A 21683-nucleotide genomic window follows, 5' to 3' on the forward strand; every position below is an offset into this window, starting at 1 on the left:
ACCTATCAGTTAAAAAGGCACAAATAAGGTTTTTTGCCTCTTTAGAAATGTCATTGTCATCAGGGAAAGTAAGGGAGTTCTTATGGTTCATAATCTTACTATACGTTCCAACCAAAGAATCTGCATAAAAAGGTGTATCCCCTGAAAAAGCAGAACCACAAAAGTTAAAAAGCAAAGCAAAAGTATTATAGATTTGATTTTTAATATATGAACTACAAATCAAACAATGTAAGCAACCGAGTGAACGAGAGGCAAGGTCAAATGTTTAAGAACTGTCATTGAATTTTTCTAGAACATATTCCGTAAATATCAGGATTAGTAAACCAAAGTTTATGTCAGAAGAGTAAAAAAGTTGAAAACAACTTTATTTGTTGTCTGGTTAAGCAGTGTAGTCAATTCTGATTTTCCTACTACTCACCTACAAGCATCTCATACAAGAAGACTCCAACTGACCACCAGTCACATTCTCGCCCATAGTAACCATCACCTCCCTGGGACTTCAGTACTTCAGGAGAGATATAGTCTGGTGTTCCCACAGCTGTATCACATCGTACCATACCTTCCTACAAAGAGCAGGAAAACACACGGGCCCAAATATAAGATCAAAAATTGCAAGTAATTTCTAAGAGTTTATGCACCCTAAGCAACATCAACAGATCTACATCAACTTTTGTCAACAAACATTCTTTTTTGAACGGGTATTTTAATGTTTTTAAACTCTAAACTTCTACATCTAGAACAAACCACCAGATCTGTCTAACACAGCGAAAGTTACTTTAAAAACTTCTGTTCGTACCCAAGAAATAGTGAGAATTGCACCTAGGCCTGTCACACACTGTTCATGCCAATATAAACGTGTCATATACTGACAGGATGTACTGTAAACAGTGAAAGTTCCTCTTAGCATAAATGGGTTAACATCAGGGATTTTGCTGACAAGAACAGATGAAGTACAAATTTTTTGCCTCTGACTCAATATACTTAATGCCAGGAAGACTAAATGTAGACAGGGCTTTCAAACTCTAAGTAGATAGGCTTCAAAACAGGTAACAAGTGAGAAGAACATTTGACGTTCCTCACGCCCCTGAGAAAGGGCTGGTAGATCTCAGATCAGTCACACTGGAGCTGTCCTCCAGAATGCTGAAGCTGCAACCACACACACTTTTCAAGTGCCACTCAGGCACTTCTGAAATAATTCTATGCCATTCCTAGAAATGGTATCAGTAGAAAAACTTGCATTAAAATATATAACTAAGTAAATAAAACAAATATTAATTCAGTATTGCATGTGCAGCAAATCCAGAATGCACCTAAATTAAGCTCCTCTGCTGAGCAGCTTTTCTTCTACAGAGTAACCTTTCTCTTTCAAAACACTAGAGGAACCAAGACTAGGCTCAAAACTCACAGGTCGGCTTTGTTCAGAGCAGTACAAAATGTAAGGTGTTGTTGACACGAGTTTACTTCAGTGATGCTAATGTACAGCAAAGTTTTGCGACATTTTTTCTATTCTTTTTTTTTGCACATACAGCTTAAGCAGCAGGATAATGATTTTCTGTATTTCAAAATTCCTCATTGTTAAGAACATAATCAGCCAAGGATAACTCTATATTAAGTCAAAATAAAGCCAAATTTCATGTCAGCTATTCTACTGAAGTGAGCTGTTAGTGAGAAAACTCCTTGAATTTGTACATGTAACCTGCATTTGGTTTTCACTCTGGCCTTTTATTTATGGCAAAGCAGCCAAGTACAGTAATTTATTCAAAGCTCCTGGAATATGATGAGAACACAATGTACATACTACACTGACTCTACTAAATACCACATATTTCAGATTGTTTTCCTCAAATATACGTGCAGGCTGACACAAACCAATCAGTTTTGTGTAGGGAACAACAGTGCTTTGTGGTATGTGAAATATTGTTGCAAAATATTTTTTAATGACCTCAGGATATATTTTTAAAAAAGAAATAATTTTATGACATCTGTTTCCTTCAGATTTTTCCTTGTGCTATGTCAGCATGTGACTAATAAGTACAAACGGTATTCAGCAACTTGCATATCAGTTTTGATTCTCTCATTACTGACACACTACATAAAAATCATCTCACTTCTTCACATTAACTTTTCATAACCAAAGACTTAAAGAAATAACCCTGAGGATGTAGAGACAATCAAAGGTTTGACTTCAGAAACTTTCTCTAGAAATCGGTACTCAAAGCACCATTTCTGCATTTTAACTTGTTGTTGAGTAAGATGCATGAATCACAGGATCACAGAATGGTTTGGGTTGGAAGGGACTTTAAAGATCATCTAGTTCCAATGCCCCGCCATGGGCAGGGACACCTTCCACCAAGACCATGAAGAATAGTAATGGGAACAGAGTGGAACTTTCAACTCTCCTCATCTAGCTGAAAAGTTTTCAGTATGTTTTCTTTTCACTTTTAAGTGTGTTTTCCTTTCACAAACAGAAAAGTAAAATTACAAACATATGTTTACCTTGTTCATCTTCATACAAGTACCAAAATCAGCTAATTTTAAATGACCAGCTTTATCTAGCAGCATATTATCAGGCTTCACATCTCTGAAACGAGAAAAACATATATTCTAAAAAGTAAATAAATAAATCAATTTAACTTACTAAAACAATAGAAGTCAACTGCCTTTCAGATGCAACATTGCCAGGAAAACCAGTAACATTAAAGCACCACCACTACCTCCACTTTTTTTCTGTTTTCTCTAAGTATCATGTCCAACACACAGACTGCTGAACTACAGCATTTTAAAAAAAGTATAACAGATGTGAGAACACAGCCTTAAGTCTCCAAATTTAATAAATCTAGACATCAATCTTGAACCTCAAGTTCCTAAAAAAACACTCACTGGTTGAAGTATGAGTGAGCTATCTCAAACAGACATTGAAAATAAAACTTCTTCTCTTTACCACCTCTATTTTAAGGGAATAACTTAAGAGATGTCATTTTCAGAATTCTATTAATGTGAACAACTATTTTCCTGTGACTGAAAAGCAGTATTAAGTATTGCCTTATACCCTTTTCCACAAAGTACTTCCATTATAGAACAGAAGTTTTCATAAAGTAACTGGTAAAGTGCAGCATGGTGATGTTACTGAATATACCGAAGCAGAATTATCAAGACAGCATAACATGAATTTCAGGAAAAACTATATTTCAAAGACCTCAAAGAAGAACTCTGGCCATAACTGTCAAATCAAATGTAGTGCAAATGTACCAGTATACTCAGAGAATAATTTTGGTTGTGAGGGATTTTTGTAAGACTCGCAGTTAACTGCCTGACCAAAGTATAGCTACCAAGTTAGATGCAACTTCAGTGTTATATTAGCTTACTCAGGATAAAATCCAGGCAAGTTTTGATTTTTTTCTGAGGACAGAGATTCCACAACATCTTCAGGGTTCTCTTCCACTGCTTGACCTCCCTCATAGTCGAGAAAACAATTCCTAGTGAATAGCTAGATATTCCCTTGCTGCAACTTGGGTCATCCATTGCCTTTCATCTTTTTGGCATGCAAATACAGTCTGGCTCCACCTTTTCTATAAAGTCCTGCTGGGCAGCTCATGACTGATGTTTTCTGTCTTGCCTGAACACTGTTCATGTTGTGAATGAAAATATAGTGCTAATCCCTAGTATGAAACTTCTGAGGAATCGCTGGTAGCTGACTGTTGGCTGGACAGTACAATCCTTTGTTCTACCTATTCAAACTGCACCTTTCTAGTCTGGCTACATCTACAACCTTGCTAAAGTCAAGACAAACAACACACACTGTTCTCCCCTCATCAGTGAAGCCCATCATCACAGAAGGCAATTGGGTTGGTAAAGCATGCTTTACCCTTATAAATTCAATGGCTGTTTCCAATAACCTTCTCATCTTAGATGGTTTCCTGAGAATTTAATCCAACTGCCCTTACGCTGACCAGCCTGCAGGTCCCCTGACCCTCTGCTCCTGGCCCTTCTCAGGGCAAGACAGGTGTGCCATTTGCTTCCTTCCAGTCATCAGGAATCTCTTAGTCACCGCAGCCCTCCAAAGGTGACAGAGAGCAGTATCATAAGGCTCATGGTCAGCTCCCTCATGACCTTTGGCACATCCCACCTGCTGCCTTGAACATGTGCATGTCCAGTTTGCATAACTGGGACTCAGACTGATCTTCCTCTGCCAGAGTAATGCTTCACTCTCCCAAGCTCTGCCACTAGGCACAGGGCCCTGACAGGTCTGAAGGCAGATCTTACCAATGACGGCAGAGGCAAAGGTGGAAAAGTAATTTCCATGTCCTTTGTCACTCTGTCCCTGATCCCTTGAGCAGTGAGCCCACATTTTCATCAGTTTCTTTTCATTCCTCAGAGTTGAACAGATCAACTCCAGTGGAAAAGAAATTCAAAAATCTCTGCTGGTTTCAAAATAATCCAAATTTTCACGAAAAAAGCTTGCTGTGCTGCAGGCAACTTCCAATGCCAGCTTTCTAACACTTGCAAAACACATGCACAAATGGTTCATTCAGCCAGATAATTTATCCATTAGATGCAGCATAGCTACATAATTAATGATGCTCTAGATCCTACTCAAGCAATGGATTAGTAGTTTGTTTTGCTTTGTGTTTGTTTTTTTGCAAAAGCTTACATGCTTACACTGATCTTGTGACCAAATTACAAATTGAAAATTTATATAGTATAGAGTATGCTATACACTACTCAAGCTCTTCCTGTATTTTCTGTTGAAAAAATTACTCTTCTGCTCCCAGTTAATGCAATTAAAAGCTAACAACAGATACAATTTCAAGTATCAAAAAGGAAACTTCTCCACCTATCTGAGAAGTGACTGCATTTCACTTCAGGGCAAGTGCAGATGAAACTAAGCTAAGTCCCTTTGCTCTGTATCTCAATTTTCCATCTTGCCCCTTACAAGAAAACATATGGCTGGGAGATTTTCCTCACATTGTTCACAGATTCTTGTTTCATGGGTCACTGAGGCTTCAAATGCCTAGCAGAGAATTAATAATTCCTAACAGTGGATACTACTGTTATCAAATTCCCAAAACAGCTTTTTCTAATCAGAAGAAAAGAGCTATTTTGGGTCCAACATGCTTGTACCATTTTTATTCTTGTATCTCTTGGTACAGTGGAACAATTTTATTACTCCCCAACACTGGCGTGCTGAAAGCCTTTACTTTGACTGTATCTCCACAGATTTTAAAGTTTCTGATGGCAAGAACTTTTGAAGTTGTAAGATGGAATAATTATGAAATAATAACAAAGTACTAACATCATAAATATTAAAACTGTCTAAACAAACTGAAGTCATTCTGGCAGCACCAAGAATAAAACCTCACCATGTAACAACACTTTTTAGTTTCTCACCTGTGTATAAAACCCATTGAGTGAATTGCATCTAATGCAAGTACAACTTCAGCAGTGTAAAATCTGGCCCATTTCTCTGGAACATCGTAGTTACTCATTAAATTCACAAGGTCCCCACCAGGCATGTATTCCATCACCATGTAAAGGTAACGGTCATCTTGGAATGCATAAAATAACTGTAAAAAGCAAATAAACAAAAAATAAGTCACTGAATATTCCAGTTATCTTTAATGTTTTGCTTGTTGGAAATCAAAGGCATTTCTGCACAAACTGATTTACAAAGCAATGGAATTGCTACAATTACTGAATCAACTTTGCATCATCCTGCAGACCTCCTAAAAATAAATTAACCTCTAGAGTGCATTTCAGACAGATCTTCCATCCCTTTATATTACAATGGGAGAAGCCAAGTTCTGGTTACAAGTTAAGGTTAGTCAACTTGAAGTAATACATCTTGAGATCAATTCAAAGAATGTTTATTACATAAGAAGGTAAAATGCTTCTTTCTCACTAGGATGGTACTTGACAAATATGCAAACATGAAACTGTGTTGCAAACATCTGCCTGATTCTATTTGTATTATCACTAAATGTTTATTTTTCTATTGTCAACATATTTATTGTATCGAAATTGAGTCTAAATTTTATACAATTAAATAAAAATATTTCCCTTAAAGTTGTCAATGCTCTGTTCAATAGAGCAGACTTAAGTCTCTTAACTCAAAATTTTACAAAATTCATAGAAGTTTTATTCTGAACAATCACACCCAGACAGAAAGGAATGCAGTATTTTGACTTAGATAAATCTTGAATGAGATTGTATAATTCCAACCTAACAAAAGAATTTATATGCTTAAGGGTAAGAACAGTTTAAATTAAGAAGTTGACGTGTGCACACAATGCATGATTGGTTCAGGCACGCTCCTTACAACCTCAAAGGCAGCACTGTTTCACAAAAAACTGTCAGTGATAACACTGAAATGAGGGAAAAATAACCAGAGTGGGCACAATCTGCAGTCAAAGATACACAAAGAAATTAGAATATACGGAAGCTGTATCTTAAGCATATCTTTCTGGTATTCTGGATGCCTCAAAAAATTACTACAGAGCAGACTCACCAATATATATCTGGCAAAGAGCTTTAATAATAAACAGAATATCTTAACATCTTGTAAATGTTGTGACAAAATACAGTTTTGAAGCAAGTGTAGCATCCGCTGTTTTGTACAGCATTCCTAATGTCAATAATGTATTTCCCTAACAGACCAATAAAACAAAAAAAAGATTTTGAAATGCAAAAAAAAACCCCATGCAATTCCAAGTTAAGCAATGTTGTAACCAAACTATTTTAAAATGAAAATACTTGAAAAAGAATATCACTATACCTGAACAACCCAGGGACTATTAGCAAAAGCCATAATATCCCTTTCTTCCCAGAAGAATGCAGAATCTGACCTTTTTATCATCTCAAATTTGCTCAGAAGCTTCATAGCATACACTCTCCTTGAGGATTTATGCCTTACCTATGAAGACAAATGTGACATACGGAACATATTAGTTTGCCATATTAACATATAAAGAACATCACTGAAAACATCACTTTTCCTGCTTCACTATTCAACATGTTCTATAAGACTCTTCACATTTTTATAAAGGATTATATACAGTAGACCTACAAAATAATTACATTCCATTATCTGACAAAGCACTACTTTTAAAATACTTGCTGGAACTATTCAACATAGAAGTCCATAGGCATAACAGTCTCTTATGTAATTTGCACGTGTCTTTAAAAGGACAAATATTGGCACCTGTTAAATACCACAAAATTAAAACTACAAGCATTTTCCAGAGTTTGTTAGTAGATGTGCATACTTCCTGCCAGATTTCCAGTTTCTTCCATCACCTCTCAATTAAATAAAGCAGGATGAACAAGCCTGGCTGCTAACGTATCACAAACAACACACATCTCTCATGTGTGAGAACTATGTCCACAAAAATCTGGTGTAGTCCCTGATTGGGCAGAAACTCTTCTAGTCCTTAAGACTTCTTCAAGTGTCCATGTAAAGAGTGGTAAAGGCTAATTTTCTTGATTATGAGGAACAAACATTCCATTTTATTTTAACAGAGAAGAATTACTACAACGCAGAGCAAGTACTTGTGCACTTGGACAGTAATGAAAAATGACATTTTCAAAAGCATTTCCGTGAGTTATTAAGAAATAAAATTTCACTGAGCTAAAGGCTTTAATATCGTAAGACTGCATCTTCTGAACCCTGTACTCAGAAACAGATGCGTGAGCAAATACTACAGAATACAGTCAAATGCACAAATAGAAACTTTACTTACCAACTGAACCTCCCCAAATGCCCCTCTACCGATCACCTTCACTACTTCATAGTCCTCAGCTTTCATGCGCAGATCTCTCATTTTATTTACCGTGTCTTTATCTACATAGAACAAAATTCACATTTCTTATTATAATCAACTTTATTAAACCCAGTCATCTAATTTCATTTTTTCATAGTTTTTAGGAAGAAGTACTGCTCAAAGAACCTACCTTCCTACTGAAAAGTTCTCTGCAGAATGCATGATCTCATTCTCATTACCACAGTAACCAAAACCTGACATAAACATAATGCAAGGACTCTACTGTACAATCACATTGCAGATCTTAATTTAGGAATTTATTTTAAAATAACTACCTGCAAAAAAAAAAAAGCTATACAAAAATTTCATATCCAGCATGATCTTGCTGTAAGCTAATCAGCATAAAAAGATTATTTCTGAATAAATATACAACACATTTGGGAAAGTATCAGAAAATACACTATGAGAAACTTGAAAAAATATTTTTAAAAAAAAAAAGCTTTCACTTTTCTCCACTTGTATGATTCCTAATACTAAAAAAAAGTAAATTTTAATTTAAAACATGCAGTGGGAATCATTGCAATTATTTATATAAACCTGTCATTCTATAAACTACAGTAATTTACAAACTCCCAGTGGGCAGATATTCTAATTCCAAATTTGGTCAAAGATTAAAACAGTCTATTTTAATCCATGTGGGTCAACACTGGCATGAGATTACGTAGAAAAGCCTCATGCTTCAGTATTTCTAAAAGCAAGGAAGTTCTACTAAAACAGATATGCTTCTAATAAAATAAATTATGCGATGATATTTTATTTTCAAAAATAATATTCTAGGCCTAAAAGTAAAGTTTAGAAATAAATAAGGGCAGGGGAAGAGAAAGGAGGAGAAATCTAATTTTTTAAAATTATTAAAAAATGATGAGGCAGATGACAGAAAATTGCTATTAGATTTCGACCTACACAGGCCACGATTTAAAACAAAAGTAGTATATGTACAATAAAAACTCAGTAAGATTTTATTACCGCAACAGGAACAAACATAGTTTTGTTTGACTAAATACACTGTGGCATTACTGTCTAATGTAAAGCCAACCCTTTACAATGCACCATATCACTAGCTGATTTCAATAAATTACAGTAAAATTGCAAATTCTGACAAATTCTTTCACACAAGGATCAAAATATTCAGTAATTCAAACAAATAATGCATTGCCTTATTTGCCCTGGTGAAAACTGACCTATGGTAGAGGAGGAGCAAGACTGCACAAAACCAAAATGCAGCAACTCCCATGACAGCAATTTTCTAGCTATTGTTAACTTACTGCCTAGTAATCTCACAACAGGACGTTCACCACTTCTGAACGAACAGCTTGACATTGGTGCAAAAGAAATCTAAGCACAATATGAATCCTTTAAATGGTAGTTAAGCACAAGCCTCTCGCCTGTGGACAAAACAGAACCGAGGAAAATACATCTGAAGGGCAATCTAAGCTAAGGATTTTTAAATAATGTAAACCAGGCTTGTGAGCAGTTGCAAATTGAAATTTATTGTTCGATATATATATACATATATAGACTAATAGTCAACTATCCTCAGACAATATGCATTAGTAATAACAGTGTTGGAAATTTGACCTCCACATTCTAAGTCTGTTAAACAAGGTTTATCAGGCTTCAATACATCCAAATGGGCTGTTCCTTATTTCCCAGAAACAGTGGAGGACCCAGACAGCTCACGCTGTATGAAGAGGTCGGATGGCTCCCTTGGCAAAAAATCACTTTCTCCAATTTGCTCTAAAGTTTGGTTATAAGCTTGGATTCTGTGTTGAAATGAACTGAGTCTCTGCTGCAAAGTAGGGCTCTCAGCTATCTTTAATACTAAGTTCCTTATTCTTTTAATTCTCTGTGGTAAAAAATTAATAAGGTTCTACCTTTGAAAAAATCATCCTCAAAATCTCTGCCAGTAGAAGTAGATTTTGGAGGTTCCACAAATATACAATGTAAATTAGAGACAAGTAAGAGGGGATAAAGTCAGTCAGTCTATAACATAAAGGAAGCAAACTCCCATTTTATTTGCCACCTAGAGACTTATTTTGAACTTCTACAATAATGGTGCAAACTGGACCGCTAGTACTGCAAAAAGACATTTTAAACAGTCTTCCATTAGAACTAAAATAAACATGAAAATGTCTATTTTTTTTAACAGAAGTTCAAAGCAAATTAGACTTGACAGTTCCCTGTAAGGCAACTACTTGCACATCCACAGTTCACTTTCATATTTCAGCAAATAGTGCAAGATTAATGTTCTAAAGGCGGTTTTAAGTGAAATAGGATGTTCTGTTCTCCACTTTCATATTACTTCAGGTCACATCTTACAATACAGTATATAATTTATACCTACAGATATTCATCATCAGACTGTAAATGTAAGCTTTCCTTCACTCAGCCCCAATTGCAAAAGTGAAGCTTTCTGAGACTCATTAGTAATTTCACTATTCATAAAAATTACATTCAAATTATCTGATGCAATGAGTATTTCCTTGCCTAATACAACTTCTCTTTTCTCCAAGAGTTTCACCACACCTTCTCAACAAATAACTGAGTATACAAATATCCATGTAACTCAGTGTATGGTATCAAATACAATTTGAACTGTGAGAAGTTAAACAGAACATTTGAGCTTAGGCTTTTCAACAACCAGCTTACGTGCAACTGAGCCATCAACTGGATTCAGTGGACTCATAAATTCCCACAAATGGAGAATAATATAAAATAAACCCCACAAATTCACTATCATAGCTTTCAGTTTCACAAAATAAACTATTTGAAAAAACCTTGGAAACAGAAAGAACACCGACATAAATTACAGTAAAGCAAAGACAAAAATTATTTTAGTCAAATTACTTTATATTTGCCACAAAAAATATAAAAATCTAATAATATTAGCTTAATTTCAAGGTTTGCCCATTTAGTCCATAGGCAGGAGCAAGTCTTGAATCAGCTAACATCTCTGCCATGACTTCCAGAATTTGTCAGTTTGGCAGCCTTTAGAAATGACTTAATTTTTAACTACTTTTTTGGGTTTTTGTTTGTTTGTGGTTTGTTTGCTTGTTTTAATTACAAAAAATATGGAACTATGACTTCTATTAAAAACACCAACTTTGTTAGTTTAAAATGCTATTATAGAGTAGAAATCTGGTAGTGGACAAATACAGAGTAAATACAGAGAATTCTGCAGACGTAGCTGAATACACAAGTAAATACAGCAGCTATGCAGAATAAGATATTCATGTAAAGAGACCTTCTATACTTAAAAAAAAAGTTTACAAAAGACATGCTCCAGTCTGTGAACAAATTTTTAACACAATTTCTTGACACTCTATGCATCATTATGATATTTTACTGGTAATTGCTTATGATATATTAGTACATGAAATTAGAAAGCGAGTTATGGGAACCCAGAGAGTTGCCCTAACAAAAACAACAGGTCTTTCTCTTAAATGGTTTTGTGCCACTGCAGACAGTGCCATTTACAGGGGCAACAGATTGGACATTCAGTGTCCAGTGAATCAATGCAGGGGATGAGATTTGCACAGGTAGCTGTCAGTTCTCATGGGGAAATAAATAAATAATCAGACTCTTAAAACAACTTGCAGCCCAAAACTTAATTCACCCCAAATCCCCAAATCCCCAGCTGCCTTCCAATAAGCTAGAACCGCTTTTTTCTTTTTGATACTTATAGACATTAAATACTTACACCTGTTTAAGAAGTTATCAATGTTTTTGTTTTTTCTTAAGGCAGGAAAATCCAAGTCATACACCAAAGCATCTAATCCATCCTGAAAAAAACAAAGACAAAAACAAAAACCAAGCAAAATTAAGAATTTGGAAAAATAATTACACATCCTGCTAATTGAAGAGCCAAGATAAAGAAACAGTTGTCCCTGGTAATTTTCCATACAAATCATTCACATTTATTTAATGATTCAGTTAGCAGTTATACGAAACAGCTGTTCCTCCTTCATTTCCATTGGACTCTTCAAAGCTTAATTCCCTTCCATACCAAAACAAACATAGTTCTATGAATTATTAATTACCTTAATTAGCTCCACACCTACATGAAAAAAATTATTTTTTCCAAATACAAAAAGAACAAATAGCAGTTTTAATGCTATTAAACTGCATTCAGCAATATTAAAAAGTTCAGGAATATTAAACAGTTCACCAATATTAAAAAGTCGCAAAGTATCACACAGTAGGGACTTGAACGTGAAATGACAACTGGTAAAATAGGACAATGACAGCAATTTATTCTGGAGAGTCAACCTCCCACATTTTATTCACTGAAATCAGTGGTAATTTTTATGAACAAGATATTGGCTTTATACCTTCCAACCTAAATCTAGGAACGAACAGTCACAAGCCCATCTGGCTTTGCTACCACGGAACATAACCCTATGAAAAAAACAAACGCCACTGAAAAAAACCTCAGAAAAATACAACAAAGAAGAAGACGGTTTTAAGGTCTTGCTAAGTGCCAAACACTTCCCAACTTAAAGGCTAAGTCTAAATTTGTTAACAGGTATACATGATTCTTCAGTGGATAGCATCTTCTTGGAGAAAAACTAAACCTGGTCATTTAGCTAAAAACAACAAATATGGTGTTTAATGAAAAATGATCAAGTATTCCAGGGAATTACAAAAGAAAGAATTAAAGAGCATTAGGGAATCTTCTCTCTCAGCTAGGTATTGTTTAAGTGACAACTGTAAAAATAAAAAAGGTCATAAAATACAAATTGATGGATGTTAACAAGGCATGCCAGAGAAGTACTGCTATTTACTTGTCCAATTCATAACTATGTGCCTATGCTATCTATCATTAACTTGTTGGCAGCAAGATATTAGACCAGAAATATCTTTCATCTGATCAGTTCAGATCTGATTGGACCTTATTTGACTGTTTTCAGCTTTTAAAGGATTTTTCAATCCTTTTTTTCAGGATTGAAACCTGATCCATCAGTCTTTGACAGCTACATATATCAAGTAACTATGCCTAAAGAAAAGCTAGAACCTAAGTTTTTTGAAAGCTTATTTTCCATGAATATATAATTGAGAACACATTTGATCCAGATTGAAGTAATAGTCTTTGATCCCTCACCTCAAATTCAAACCTGTTCTTCTCTCGCACTCTTCAGGAGACTTTTGACTATTAAAAAAATCAAATGCTAGCAAAATCAAAATTATTTATAGGTTTGCAGTCCTCTCTTTTAAAGTGTGCAAGATAGAAATTATTTACTTCAGATATAATGAGAAGGAGCAGTAAAATCATGCTAGAATTTGAAAACGGGTAAATACAAGGATAATCATAATTACTTTAAAGGCTGGATATTATTAAATTTGTCAACTTCATAAAAACATTCCTGTTTTAAGTTACCTCTCCATACAGTGGCTCATTTTGACCTATGATGAAAATTATACAACTCAAGAAAAGTATCACAGTGTTTCCACTGCTCTAAAATACAGTCAGGTTTTGCATCTTGAGTGTGTTAAAGGATTGCCTTTTTGGACTGAAACTGATGATGAAAAATGAAAGCAAATGGCAATGAAACAACATTTAATGGGTCAGTAATAAGAGAGTAAGAAGCCAAGAACAGCTCAAGACAGATGTAGAAGTAAAGCTATGAAGGGTAAGTGTAACTAACTTAGCAAGAAATACTTTGTAAACTACTCAAATGCCTTTTCCAAAGATACACAGTAAATATCCCGGAAATCCAGGAAAGAATTTCAATTCTTTGGTAAATTCAGTAGAGAACCATAACCGTTTGCACAGCAGTACAAAGTACACTGGTAGCTTCTGTGCATTTATCTCCATGCTGTGAGAAACAGCAGGCAAAGAACATCCACAAGAGTGCTGGGTCACATCCAGGGATTTTTAAAAGTAGATTAGTGATGGTGATGAACTGTCAAAATCTGGGGTCCGATCTGCCCTGAAGCCTTCAAATCTGCAGAGTCAATCAATCTGTCCATGGCCATGGCTGACACAGAAAACAGGCACGCCAAGCAGAAGCACTAAATTCTCAAAACCCTGGTTTGCTCTGGAGCCGTGCAATTACCTGCTTCAATTCAGGGCTTGCTTCAAAAGCCAAAATTCTGCCCTTTTCTTTATAGGAGGGGAGGTTTTAAACACTGAATACAAAAATACAGGAAAAATAGGAATACATACAAATTTTTAACATCAGTCTTTCATTTGTATCATACTTTTTCTTTCAAAATGCTAAAATATAAACCTATGCCAAAAGAAGCATGAAGTACAGAAAGTGTCATGGTTTCTTTGGTCTCCCAGGCATGCTAGGTATTTTGTTGTGTTTCTTTTTAAAAGTTCTAAAATAAAGATGGAAAGCAGTATACAAATTCACTTTTAACAGACAAAAGGAAATTTCAATACTGTTTAATTCAGAATTGACCATATACAATGTTTCCTGTTCTGTTCTTCACCTTTCAGACCTTAGGTATGAACTCTATCAAGTAAAACACTTAACCAAAAACCTCTGAAATACAGATTTAAGCTACTGATCTCACATTCATTTCAAATCATGTTTCAAGATCATGCTAACAACATCTAAGGAAGCTACCTGCCAAGAGATGCTTATTTTAAATGTTCTTCAATAATCAGCTCCCCTTCTCTAGAGTTTCAGGAGAATAAACTACCCCGGTTCAAAACCGTCATTAAAAACAGTAAGGGTGGGTGGTGTCCCTATAATAATTAAGAGACCTCTAAATCCTCAACTCTCAAAATAATTTCATCAATTGAAGTATGTTCCTGAAGAAAAAATAGCATAGTATTATTTTAGAGGTGGACTGCAAATACAAGACTAGGCTTAAGGTAATTTTATAGAATTGTGAATAATGGAAGTAAAATATTTGGGATATCTAGTGTTTAACATGAAACAGCCTTTCTATTTCACTTACATTAGCTAAAGCAGAACTTGTGTACGCTACAAGCTGTCCCAGCACAAAGGGAAATAGAGAAGCATGGTTATTTTAAGTGGTATCACTGGTGAACAAACAGGGAGGAGTACACAAGCTCAACAGTGAGAAGGCAGTGCTGCTTGAAAGTGGTGCAAGTCAGAGACCCAGGAATACACTATGGAGTTGTAGCTATAATGGCCAGGAGAAAAAGGGCAAAGATCAAATGAAAAGAGACATGACCATTATTGTCAATGGCTGCAGAGACAACTCATCTCTCAGCTTTCTTGATTTCATCTTGCTCGATCTTTCAATGTCACCTGACTATTTTCCTCATACAGAAAGGAAGGAAGATCTTTTCTTCAAGACCTCTAAAAGCCACACCCTCCTTCTCTTAAAGAAAAAGGCAACTATACATATATAGGCAACTATACATCAACCAGTTTCACGTGCTTTATTAATATAAGAAAGTCTCATTTTTATGATGGACTTTTCCCCCACTTGGACAGTTTCCATGTATTTTTAGTATGTATCTTCTTTATATACAGCACATTCCGTATTTCTTAGAAACACATACTGTGGCTTAGACATATTTTCAGCTAATGCTAAGTTCTACCTTATTCTGTCACTACAGAAGAATTTTCCTGTTTAGCTTTGAGGTCTACCAGTTAAATTAGATTACTAAAATAAATTGGTTTATAAAAGCAAATATATGACTTCCATTTACATGGCAACAGTATTTCAGAGGTGATTGAGAAGAAACAGAGAAAAAACTTCCCTTATAGTGTCCTTCACTCAAATAATTTCATGGTCTGATACAGTCTTTTCTATATCACACTTGTTCAGTGAAATTATCAATAGTTTCATAATCTATTTAAAACTCCCCATTTTATTATGAAATTAAAAAGAGGCATACTAGGGAGCCATTACAATATGCAGAGGGTTCTCCCATACAAACCAAACATTCCCACATATACTGTTGGTTTCATTTCATTCACTACTACACCACACTTACAAGTTTAAAAAGAATTAGATATATGGAGTAAAATCAAAGGTCAGTCTGGACTCATATACTGCCCCTGGAAATGACAATAAGGGTGTCTCAGAAAGAGGATCACGAGCAAGTCCAGCATACAGTAGTACTGCTCTGGTGTTTTGTTATTAACTGAAATATCTGCTTAATTTTTATAGTCACTGTATACTAAATGGGTTCTTTCACAAAACTAGGCATTATAAATCAAAGCTAGTTCAACATTCAATAACACAAGTACAACAAGATGAGAGGTTTTTCTCTCATGCACTCACTCAACATTCATCAAGGCTGAATTTCACCTATCACTTTTAACCACCCAGGCACCACCAACTATTAATTTCTTTTTTGGTTTGCTAGATCTTTAACTTTTACTACTCTATCATGATTAATTAATCATTATTCACCATTTTAGATCCCTTATGACTGTGAAATACCACACACCTGTTAGACTCCATTACTGATCTGTTTTTATACACTGATCACCAGCCTTCCATTCATTCATCTATCTGACAAAAAGCTTAAATGAAGAGCCTCATCAAAAGCATTTTGTTATCCTCATACTCAGCAATTACTTCAAGGAACTCCACTAGGTTTGCAAAGCATGACTTTCTTCCACAATACCTGAGCTGGCTCTGCCCCATCACACCTGTTGGCTCACTGGTGCTGCTACTGGGCCAGGGGCTCCTGCATTACTTACAAGATTCTTTTTCTTCAACAGAAAAAAAAGCAAAAAAAAGCTATATATTGACCACCTTCCTTACTACTGTTGTCAAAACAGTTTTAAGCACTAATGTAGATAAACACTACAGTTATACACACACTTACTTGCCTTAATGAGACACAATCAGGTACAAAAAAAGATTGATAAACATCAAGCAATCTTCCTGTTTGTGTCATTTTGTCCCAAAAAAGTTTCTAGCACCACTTAAACCTTGAGAGAGAAAAAATAGCGTTAACACTGTAAAAAAGCATTCCATTATGGAAACGCCTTTAGGTTTCTTTATGAAGAAATGAGCACAAAGATTTCCTAAGGTTTTTCTAAAAATAGAGAATACTAAAACATAAAATTATCATTAACACACACATTAACTATACAATCTATTAACAACTTATTTCATAAGTTGTTACACTAACTTCTTTTCATTAGATTCATCTAAAATGTACTGATTTTCTTCAGTTTGACTTAAGCAGTCTCACATTAACTTGATTTTTCCCCAAATTTTGGTCTATACCTATTTCCAAAATTTTATGCGTCAAACTACCAGTCCTACCATGACTATACTAGACTTCCTCACTCTGCAGCTACATTCCTTAATCTCAAAATTAACTACAATTATGTAATGGTTTTATTCAGATGTATGAGTTAATGCAATTTTATAGCAAAATTTACTGCTAGGATATTTCAAAATACAGTCCATCAACCTACTCCAATTCAGCAAAACAGATTATCTCAGGATTTATAAGTGACATAAAGTAGAAAATACAATATATGATCTACATTATAACATCTTTTTATTTTGAAATGTTACTCCATACACATTTCATTATGACATAGTATCATCTAGTGTAAGCATATAATAAATAAAGATTTACTAAATGTGGTTGAAACTTTGTTGTTGAGACACTTGGTTATTTTAATATTTATCCAGCATTCAAAGAACTAAAAAAAAAAAATACTTAATGGGTATTACCAGCATACAAAATTTGCATTCCTTGGACGGACTGGCAGTTACCCAACTTTAAACTCTTTGCTACTTTTCCTTTTTTGGAGAGACCAAAATAAGTCCTAAGATCTAAAACTCTTTTTAGTTCCTTGTATTGTAGCCATTTTCCTATTTCTATAGTACTGTAAGCTTCCCCCCATACACTAAATCAACAAACCTGACTGATCCTGAATTGCATGTGTCCATCATAATTCATAATAATCCCCTGTCAAACATAAATGATCTTTCTGGTCAACTGTCAAATCCTGAGAGAGCATATTTAAGAGCTACAAGTGAGAAGCTAGTCATTATGGCTATTTTCAAACTTGGATGAAAAGTAATACCTCAACTCTATTTAAAAAGAGGTTTTCTGAACTGCTTGAATTATCAACAATGAATCTTACCACCTGAAGCATCTCCTAAAATAAACTAAAATAAAGGTAGGTGCAAATCTGTGAAATCAGCTCATATAGAGTAGGCAAGCAAGAGTAGTGTCAGCATCCACTACACACACCATTCAAATCTAACGTGTAGGTAACGAACCTACACATCTCAGTCTTTCACTAAAACTGGGGGCAAGTCATAAATCCTTCAAACCAGAGCACCTCTCTGTCCCCTGACTAGATGCAGGAATCTTGAATTAACAGATCTGTTCTGAATGACACCTATTCAAGGCACTATTTTATGCCTGAATTATGGAAAGTTGACACTGTCTAAAGATGCATTCCAGAAAATGTATTTCAGTGGGGGCTTTTTTCCCCTCCACACTCAAAATTATAACGACATATTACAACACTAATTTCACTATGCTAGCATATTTTATTGTGGTTAATAGTCTTTACATCCAAACATTAATTTATTACATTAGTGGTTTATTATTTCAATTTAGTGTCAGAATTAATTCTATTTAGTGTTGCATCTTTAGGAACATCTTTTGCATCAGATGAAAAACTAGAGTCTTCAAGGAAGATGAAGAATATAGACCAAAACAGCACCAAGAATGTATTTCAGTAAAATCTATGGAGTAATAGGTAGGATTTCGCTTGAAAATAGTTCAGGAAGATGTGAAACAGGAGTAAAAGCTGATAGCCATTAAGTCAAATTATATTAATTTTACAGCAAGTAAGATTTTTGGATATTTGAAGCTTAATTTCCTTAAAAGTGGTTCACTTGCATTGGTTGATAAGTTCTGTGGGCAAGTTTTACAAACCTCAAAGCTTCTATACCAAAGGTGGTACATTCTGCCATCAATTAGAATACTTAGATTAAAAGACTAAATCAGTTGTAGAACTATCTGGAGGGCTACAGAGATTATTGATATTTTACTGTGTAGAAAATAAGAAAATAGATACTTTAGGTTTAAATGATTTATCAAGCCATGTTTGTCTAACACTAGAATTAAATGATGTGTAAGTACAGCTTCTTAAAGCTGCCCTTTTCAAGAAAACTGTATTAAATGTGATGAACACAAGTACACTTAAAGCATATATATTTAAGTAGTGTTAAAAGAAGAAGAAGTACTGGTAGTTAAAGAACTGACTGATGTTTATCACCACGGAAGCAGCATTCCACAGCCACTGCAGCACTTGGGCCTTAGGAAATGCCTCATAGGTCTAGAGTTCCCCACTACTGTAACAACTGCAACTGGAGATGAGCAGCCAACCTGACACACCACAAGGTAACACTATCCACAAAAACATTTCCCGGTGGAAAAAAGTGAGCTCACATCCTTTCAAGTTCTCAAAGTTCTGATATTCACCAAAAAGATAAGGCAAGCCCTGTCCCCTCACCTAAAATGTAAAGTAACTACTTAGGCAAACTTTTTAGAAGAGCCAAATGTCACTTATAAATGTCACATCAGCAAATGGCCTTTGACATCCCCACAGCTTTCTTCGTTGTCCTAAGAGGGCAGATTCTTCCCCAGGCAGCACATACAGATCTACCGCTTCCAATTTAGGAGTCCTAAGGTTTCATTTTAAACATATACACTTGAAAATACCAATTTAGATCAACGGGAGCTAACACTCTAAAGAACACTCACCAGAAAGCAAAAGTAACATGGACAAAAATTAGCAGTATGTATGCAAATACTGGTACATAATTTCCCTTCAGTAAAATGGTACAGACTGATCAGAGACTTGAAAGAATGAAAACAAACTGGTCCAGTCCCAGCTCAAAAGTCTAAGGCTTCTTTTTGCAGCAGCCTGCAAGAACTCAGGTAAAGACATCAATGAAAAGAAAGAAACTGTATAATTCCATTAAGAAATAGTGGCATTCATAAAGGAAACAGAACCCCCTCCACATCTGCTGCCTGGGAAACTGCTGTCTGCCAGATTTTTTTCCAGGCAGGTATCCATGAAACCAGACTTCAGGAAGTAAGCCTTAGTCAGTTGGACAAGATGAGAATTAGCAATAAACCAACATGTTCATGAGAACTATTGCAAATGACATAAATGAAAGTGCATTAGCTCTTGTAAAAGCTGTTAAATACGTAAAGCAGTTTTAGATCTCTTAGGTTAATACACTATGGTAAAACTAGAGTAAGTTCTCCAGTCGATAGCTTAAATTGCTGCCTCTAACTCTCCCACCAGACTTTTGCCTGAAAAGTGTTACCTTCACCATGAAAAACAAACAAAATAAAAATTACCAGCAAAGTTTCCAACATAAAAAGTCAGTAGAAAGGTAACTAATTTTTCTGTAGAGCAACAATACCTCATCAGCCATACAGTACCTGCTGTCACCTGACCTGGACTGTTTGCTGCAAATAAAACTGTGTGCTAACTATAGCTGTAAAAAATAAGATATAAAACAATAAAAAGGCAAGATTCTATCTTTAGCCTTGACAATTCAGTCTTTGGAGATTATATTAGTTCAAGAACTATGCTTTAGAAAAGACTCCAACAAGGTATATCAAATAAAAAAAAACCACCTCCATTACTAGTAATATTATCCAGCCCACAAAAAAAACCCCAAAATAACACAGTGAATGGAAACGGAGACTGGACAAACTGAAAGACAAAAAAGTACTTAATTTTTTAAACAGAAGGCAGACAATTAATTGAATAACTTTCCAAGAAAGAGTGAGAACATCCTAATTTTTCCAGCAGTCTGGAAATACTGCACAAAATCTCCCCTTCCCCACTACCAAAAGGCAAATTCTTCCCTAAAACTCTGGAACAAGTCAAAACACTTTCACAGTTAGAGGTGAATAGCCATGACATAGTCCAAAAATGAAGTATATGAAAGAATTATACTAAAAAAACACTGTAGGAACTGAAAGAGTAATTTGTAAAGCAACAGGCCTTTCTTTAGTGTCACATGCAAACCATGGTCTGTAAAAGGAAAAATATGGGAAGTTGAGCATAACTCAAGCAAAGGATCAACTCTGAGAAGCTTCTCTGATTGCGCAAGCTCCGGTCAGAGCTCAAGCTACATTTCTGCAATAAACATTCCAGCACAAGCAATCACACGTCAAGCAGACATTTGAAATATGCAACTAAACAAGAACTCAACGCTATTTAAGAATTTCTGCATCATTATGCTGTTTTGTAATGCAAACTCTAGTAAAGCCCGTAGATTTCTTTTTCATTTATTGATTAAAAGAAAAACTTCACTTTCAATAAAACAGATCTCTGTATACATAAAACCAATGTTTTTCTATATTTATTCTTTTTTCCATGATGAATATAGCCATAAGAATGACTTTCAACTAATGTTGTTTTTTAAAAAAGGTTATAAAAATTCCATGAGAATTATTTTAGATATAGACAAGTTATTTCTACTGCCAAGCATTAAGATTTCTCAGAACTGACAGTATTTTGTTACTAACATGAACAAAATAGCAAGTTTTTCACATTTCTGAGGGTTTTGCACGGCTAATATAGAACAAAGCAATTCTGCTAACAGATTGTTTTTAGATTCCAGAATCCAATGAATTAAATTTTCAAATTTATAACTTTAAAAAAACATGCTTTTACCCACTACCTTTAGGCAAGTTAAAAAAAGTTTGATAATGATAAAAAAATTATAATAGGTACAGACAATGCTGTTAGTAACAGTTTTTATTTAATACTGGATGCTTAAGTGTATTTTCAAGTCACTAATAGTGACTAATTTGAGGTCAAGAAATACTTTGATTAGAGAAGTTGTCAATGTCCCATCCCTGGAAGTCTTCCAGCCCAAGCTGGACAGGGCTTTGAGTAACCTGGTCTAGTGGAAGGT

At 35.0% G+C, this 21683-nt stretch overlaps 1 protein-coding gene across 5 annotated transcripts in view; it reads right to left on the minus strand.

Moving 5' to 3' along the window:
- Positions 1–21683, minus strand: part of ROCK1 (Rho associated coiled-coil containing protein kinase 1) — an 86542-nt gene that overhangs the window by 43187 nt on the left and 21672 nt on the right. For 4 of the 5 annotated variants that reach the window (XR_003526863.1, XR_003526862.1, XM_027638525.1 and 1 more), the window contains exons 2-8: positions 11518–11599; positions 7737–7837; positions 6773–6910; positions 5389–5564; positions 2497–2581; positions 419–563; positions 3–141 (exon numbers count right to left, since the gene is read on the minus strand). Coding sequence is in view for 3 of the 5 variants with exons in the window: in XM_027638525.1 (XP_027494326.1) it covers positions 3–141; positions 419–563; positions 2497–2581; positions 5389–5564; positions 6773–6910; positions 7737–7837; positions 11518–11599 (866 nt within the window). In the remaining 2 variants the exon portion in view is untranslated. Of the gene's footprint in view, positions 1–2; positions 142–418; positions 564–2496; positions 2582–5388; positions 5565–6772; positions 6911–7736; positions 7838–9082; positions 9153–11517; positions 11600–21683 lie in introns of those variants that run through there. The other variant, XM_027638527.1, reaches the window with a different exon arrangement.

Source organism: Corapipo altera, unplaced genomic scaffold, assembly GCF_003945725.1.
Source record: "Corapipo altera isolate COAL_440 unplaced genomic scaffold, ASM394572v1 49, whole genome shotgun sequence".
Lineage (NCBI taxonomy): Eukaryota > Metazoa > Chordata > Aves > Passeriformes > Pipridae > Corapipo > Corapipo altera.